Consider the following 6,626-nt stretch of genomic DNA (forward strand, 5'->3'; position numbering starts at 1 on the left):
AGCCTTCCTGGGAAACAGGGTCTTTGCCGATGATCAAGGTGAGATCACCAGGGTGGACCCTCACCCCACAGGACTAGTTTCCTTCTAGAAAGGGCGGGTGCGGACACCGGGATGTGCACGCAGGGAGAACGCTGTGTGAAGATGGAGGCAGAGATCGTGGCGATGCGCCCACAAGCCCAGGCACACCAGAGACTGCCCCCATTCCCCAGAACCTGGAGAGGGGCCTGGAGCAGATGCTCCCCACCCCCACCAACAGCACCCCAGAAGGAACCGGCCCTGCAGGCAGCTGGTCTCAGAGAACAAATCCTTGCTGCTGGAGCTGCTGGTCTGTGGGGATCTCTCGCGGCGGCCCCAGGAGACTCCACCGAGTTGTGCCCTCTGTCCACGGACCTCTTGAATGGAAACCTGATTTTCCCATAAGGCAACGAATCCGTGTGACTTTCAGAGAAAAGATGAGGACCTACAGTTCACTGCATCAAAGGACAGCCCTTCCAACAAAGGCAGGCGAAATGTGGAGCCAATTATATCTGGGTGCCTACACTTTACTTACACTAGTTCTTTCTAGAAAGAATGAGACTTGTCTCAGTGATATTAATGTACAGTTAACAGGAACTCCTAACCTTAGCAAGCCACAATAAGGTATCTGGGACTGAGCGCTTATTTAAATTAGCAGGTACATCAATTTAAATTTAGGCAGTGGCTCAGCCTGTACTGAACACATGAGGAAACCAGGGCGGGAAGATCGCTTGACTCCAAGAGTTCAACAGCATCCTGGGAATGATAGGGAGACCCAGCCTCTAGAAAAACATTTAAAAATTGGCTGGGTATGGTGGTGCACGCCAGTGGAGTCCCAGCTACTCGGGAGGCTGAGGTGGGAGGATTGGTTAAGTCTGGGAGTTCAAGCCTTGAGTGAACTGTGAGGGGGAGCACTGCGGGGTGAGGTAAAGGGGGTGGCTGCGCGGGAGGAGGTGAGGAGATGGCTCTGTGAGGTTAGGAGAGGGGACGGGGAATCTGCCGGGTGAGACAGGGGGTCTCTGTGGGGTGAGGTGAGGTGGGAGCTCTGCGGAATGAGGTGGGGGGGGGGCAGCACCGCGGGATGAGATGGGCGAGGTGGGGCCTGCAGACCCTCCAGGCTCTCCCCGGGGAAGGAGCCCAATTAGGGCCAGCACTGCGCTGCTCCCGACAAAGCAGGGCACCCTAGCCCTTCAGTGGAGACCTCCTTTCCGCCTGGGCTCCAGCTCTAGAGGACGGCCAGTCCCCTCAGCCCCACCATCGAACACCAGGCTCCATGTAGGCACTGCCCCAGGAGGTGCCCAACACCACCAACGTCGCTCAGCTGCGTGGTGGCAGGTGACCTGGAATGCTGCTGTCATCACTGCTCACGGACACGTCATCAACCACTCAGCGTGGCGTGCCCTCGTGCTTTCAGGTAAAACACCACGGAGAGACTTCCTGTCGGCAGGTGGACCCCGCACTCTCTAGGGCCTCATCCCCTCCCTCTCTTCTGCTTGACAGGCACAGACAGGAAGCATCTGATGAGCACTCACTGACACCAGCCACGCCGATGCTGTGAGCAATCCTGTGCGGCCTGCTCCCCTCCTGACCGGCCCCTCCTGACCGGCCCCTCCTGACCGGCACCAGCACCACGTGGAAGATCATGGAGAAGCTCATCCGTCCGGATCTCGTCTGAGGACAGGGAGCAGCAGAGCACACGCAGGTGAGGACAGAGCAGGGAACCCAAGTCCCGAGGAAGCTGATGGTAAGCGAGGCCCCATCCTCTGGGAGGGCACCCCTGGGAAGCCCACAGATAAAGCAACTGGACACATGCTCAACTACGACAGGGCAACAGCAGCGGCTTAAAAAAAAAAAAAAGGACACCCCCAAACAGACAGAGACTGGAGCCCTGCTGGCTCCCGGAGAAGGGGTTTCAAAACGCTTCTTGAGGTGAGCACGACAGCACGTGCCTTTAATCACAGCTACTCAAGAGGCTGAGGCAGGAAGACGACTTGAGCCCAAAAGTTGGAGGCCAATCTGGGCAACGGAGCAAGCTCACCTCTAAAAAAATAAAAATAAAAAAATTAGGCAGGTGTGGGGACATGCGTCTGGAGTCCCAGCTACGTGGAAGGCTGAGGAAGGGGCATCGTTTCAGCCCAAGAGTTGAGGCTGCAGTGAGCCATGACTGCACTCCAGCCTGGTCAACAGAGCAAGACTTGTCTCAAAAAAGCAAAACAAAAACACATCTTTATGTTATAGGGCACAAAAAGTAGCAAGATTATAAAACTGAAATAGGGTGAAAGAATGCAAGAGACTCAGAACATGGCAAACTTCCATGTTCCACAACTCCAAACCACAAGCAGCTCTCCGAGCCAACGCCGCACCACGTGAGCTGCTAGCCAGGCACATGTTGGTGAAGAACCAGGAGTCCTCTCAGCACCAACAGACAGTCATGGGCACAGCCCACAGGTGGCTCGACCCGCCAGCCTCAGGCAGCATGGGGCTGAGAGGGGAAGCCCAGTTTGGGCTACTGTGGAGCCCCATTCTAGTCTCTTACCCACCCTCACCAAGGCACTACATCACCAGCAAAGACTCTGAGAACACCAACATCTGTGTAACTAAGGAAAATGGAAGTGCAGGAAGGAACACATTTTTGGAATCAGAAGGCATGAAAAAAATGGCCTTCACTGAAAACACTGAAAAGGCACAACCCTATTATGCCTCCTGCTAGTAAAAAATGTCCTCTGCTTTTAAAGGATTAATACCACAAAACACTATCTTGTTATTCTAGTGTCCTCCAGAAAATGAGCCATCAGTTGGAAGGGTATGGGGTAAAGGGAAGAGAAGGAAAAGCTGCCTCTGAAAACACTGCTGACTGGCAAAGTTACCAGCACTCTATCAGGCTAACGCCTGGGTCACGAGAAGACAGACGCGGTCACAACTATGGATCCTGAGGGCGAGAAACTCTGGACGTTCAACCTTCCTACGAGTGCACAGAGGTGAAGCCTGGAGAACAGGGAGGGACAGGCACAGGTGACCATGTGCTCTGGCGACCACGTGCTCAGCCATGCCGACCTCGAGAAGACATTCTGGCGACCACGTGCTCAGCCACGCCTGCCTCGAGAAGACATTCTGGCGACCACGTGCTCAGCCACGCCGACCTCCAGAAGACATTCTGGCGACCACGTGCTCAGCCACGCCGACCTCGAGAAGACATTCTGGCGACCACGTGCTCAGCCACGCCGACCTCCAGAAGACATTCTGGCGACCACGTGCTCAGCCACGCCGACCTCGAGAAGACATTCTGGCGACCACGTGCTCAGCCACGCCTGCCTCGAGAAGACATTCTGGCGACCACGTGCTCAGCCACGCCTGCCTCGAGAAGACATTCTGGCGACCACGTGCTCAGCCACGCCTGCCTCGAGAAGACATTCTGGCGACCACGTGCTCAGCCACGCCGGCCTCGAGAAGACATTCTGGCGACCACGTGCTCAGCCACGCCGACCTCCAGAAGACATTCTGGCGACCACGTCCTCAGCCACGCCTGCCTCGAGAAGACATTCTGGCGACCACGTGCTCAGCCACGCCGACCTCGAGAAGACATTCTGGCGACCACGTGCTCAGCCACGCCTGCCTCGAGAAGACATTCTGGCGACCACGTGCTCAGCCACGCCTGCCTCGAGAAGACATTCTGGCGACCACGTGCTCAGCCACGCCTGCCTCGAGAAGACACCTGAGGACGAAGGCATCATGGATCCAAACGCCACTTGGAGGCTGAATGTACCACACAATAAAAGAATCACCGTAAATCACACTGTTGACTTGCGGTTGGCGATCCTTCCTTTACAGTGCAGTGAACCCGTGGACAAACATCATGTCCACAGACCACCATAAATGTAGTGTGTAGTTTTAAACAAAACTGAAATCAGACTTCCAAAAAGAAACATCTCACAACTTCTCCTCTCCCATTCCGCCAGGGCCATGGCCCACACCACAGCCCGACACCCTGTCACGCTCTCTCACAGGACAATGGCCCGCACCAGTGAAGCTGGTGTCACGGTGGGGTCAAGGCTGCAGTGAGTGGAGATCACGCCACTGCACTCCAGCCTGGGCGACAGAGCAAGACTGTGTCTCAAAATAAACAAATAAATAAATAATCTTATGGAAGGAGGTACCACGTATGCGGTCTGTTGTGGAACAAAACGCCGTTACGTGGGGCACGACTGTATTCTGTAGGGCATATTTGCAAAACAGCTCCTCCAGTCATACAGGCTTGTTTTCGAGACAAGTTCTGGCTCTGTCACACAGGCAGGAGTGCAGTGGTACGATCTTCGCTCACTGTAGCCTCGACCTCCTGGGCTCAGGCGATCCTCCCACCTCAGCTTCCCCAATTAGCTGTGACTACAGGCACGTGCCACCACACCTGGTTCATTTATTTTTTTTGGTAGAGACAGGGTTCTCACTATGTTGTCCAGGCTGGTCTCGAACTCCTGGGTTGCAGCAATCCTCTCGCCTCAGACTCACAAAGTGCTGGGATTATAGGCCTGAGCCACCGTGCCACCTTCACAGGTAACTTTCCTATCGGCCTTCCTGACTGCTGCAGGTAAGGCATGTTCTCACAGGGACAATTCACAAAATGCACCAAAGTGTCCTCAAGGCCTGTCCATGAAGCTCTTCCTTCCAGCCAGACCCTGGTGCTCGGGGCTCAAATCCCTCACATCTTCCCCCAGCACTCCTCACAAAGGACGCACTGCAGTCAATCCCAACTCACCTCCAGCAAAGCTCCAGCATGAACAATCCCAGCACTTTGGGAGGCCAACGGGGGCAGATCACCTGAGGTCAGGAGTTCGAGAACAGTCTGGCCAACATGGTATTTCCAGCAAAGCTCCAGCAAGAACAATCCCAGCACTTTGGGAGGTCAAAGCGGGCAATCACCTGACGTCAGGAGTTCAAGAACAGTCTGGCCAACACAGTAAAGCCCCGTCCCTACTAAAAATATAAAAACTTACTGGGCATGGTGGCACGTGCCTGCAATCTTGGCTACTCGGGAGGCTGAGGCAGGAGAATTGCTTGAAGCCCGAAGGCAGAGGTTGCAGTGAGCCAAGATCACGTAACTGCACTCCAGCCTGGGCGACAGAGTGAGACTCCGTCTCAAAAAAAAAAAACAAACAAAAAAAAAAACACACAACTTCAGCCAGAAAAATCACCAAAGTCCTAAGTCTGGTTATGCCCTTTGTTTTCTACTTCTTAATAATAAAAATACAGCAAGGGGTTTGGTACTGTGAGCAAGGGATTCTCAGAGAGCTGGCGCCCACACATGCTGGTCTCCAGGACAGACATGTCTCAGGCCAACAACACTGACAGAAACACAGACCCTCACTGCCAGGTCACAAAGGGCATGGGAAACCCACAGCACGGCCTCGGCCACGCTCCTGAGGGCGACAAAACACCAGCCAGCGCGCTCTGAGAGCTGCAGTCAGTCCTAGAGGAGAAGCAGCAGCTGCTGAGGAGGACACATGGGCAAAGGAGCCACCATGCACCGTGACAAGACATGTTCGCTGGCCATGCCTGGTGTCAGCATGCAGACAGGCTGCAGCGAGGAAGACAGATGTGCTCTCCCAGTGCTTATGGTCTGGGTGGGGACAGAAAAGAGACAAGGAAAGCACAGGGCAGCAGATCAGACACAGGGTTTTAGTTAACGAGGACTCCGATGCCAGTGTCTGCCTGGAGGAAGGAAGGAGGACAGACTTCTGAAGAAGATGGACTTCAGTGCCTCCCTCGCGCTGGTAAGTGATCCCACCACGCATGACCCACAGCACAGGACAAAGCCTTGTGTCCAGGACAGGGTCCCCTCCCGGAGGCAGCAGAAAGGACAGCTGTGGAATACGGAAGAGGAAAAGGAAAAGGGAACAGGAGACAAATCAGCAACATTAAGAACATCAGGCCGGGCCCGGTGGCTCACGCCCATAACCCCAGCACTCTGGGAGGCCAAGGGAGGGGGGCGCAGATCACCTGAGGTCAGGAGTTCGAGACCAGCCTGGCCAACATGGTGAAACCCTGTCTCTACTAAAAACACAAAAAATTAGCCGGGCATGGTGGCAGACGCCTATAATCCCACGGACTCGGAAGGCTGAGGCTGGAGAATCCCTTGAACCCAGGAGGTGGACGATGCAGTGAACTGAAATGTACCACTGCACTCTAGCCTGGGCAACAAGAGTGAAACTCCATCTCAAAAAGAAAAAGAAAAGAACACGCAGACAGAAAAGAACGACCTAAGAAGGCACACAAGGAACATCAGCATCTTAAGGAAACGACTGAAGAGGACTGACAGAAAAAGACTCGTATTTTCATATAAGGAACATGGGGGAAAAAAGAAAAAAAATTAAAAGGCAAAGACTAATAGATGATATGGCCAGAGCTTTAAAGAAAGAGACAATGAGATAAAACCTGGAAGGCTCAGTGACACCGAGCTGCCTTCCCAGGCCCTTCCCAGCGTTTCCTGCCAGCAGGGCCCCTGCCCCGAGCCAAAAAGGAACCACGTCCACCTCATCAGGACTGTTGCACGACAGCCACACACACCTAAGAAACTAACTCCTTCTGGGCCGGGCAAAGTGGCTCACACCTGCAATCCA

General features: G+C 54.3%; 2 protein-coding genes across 33 annotated transcripts in view; one reads left to right on the top strand and one right to left on the bottom strand.

Moving 5' to 3' along the window:
* Window positions 1–4,142, top strand: part of LOC144338207 (uncharacterized) — a 46,555-nt gene extending 42,413 nt beyond the window's left edge. Inside the window, exon 2 of the mRNA XM_077986916.1 lies at window positions 2,126–4,142. Within this exon, the coding sequence (XP_077843042.1) occupies window positions 3,034–3,888 (855 nt within the window). The 5' untranslated portion in view covers window positions 2,126–3,033 and the 3' untranslated portion in view covers window positions 3,889–4,142. The remainder of the gene's footprint in view (window positions 1–2,125) is intronic.
* Window positions 1–6,626, bottom strand: part of ANKRD11 (ankyrin repeat domain containing 11) — a 235,407-nt gene that overhangs the window by 142,060 nt on the left and 86,721 nt on the right. The gene's annotated exons all lie outside the window — the stretch shown is intronic.

The sequence above is a fragment of the Macaca mulatta genome, chromosome 20, assembly GCF_049350105.2.
Source record: "Macaca mulatta isolate MMU2019108-1 chromosome 20, T2T-MMU8v2.0, whole genome shotgun sequence".
NCBI classification, from domain to species: domain Eukaryota; kingdom Metazoa; phylum Chordata; class Mammalia; order Primates; family Cercopithecidae; genus Macaca; species Macaca mulatta.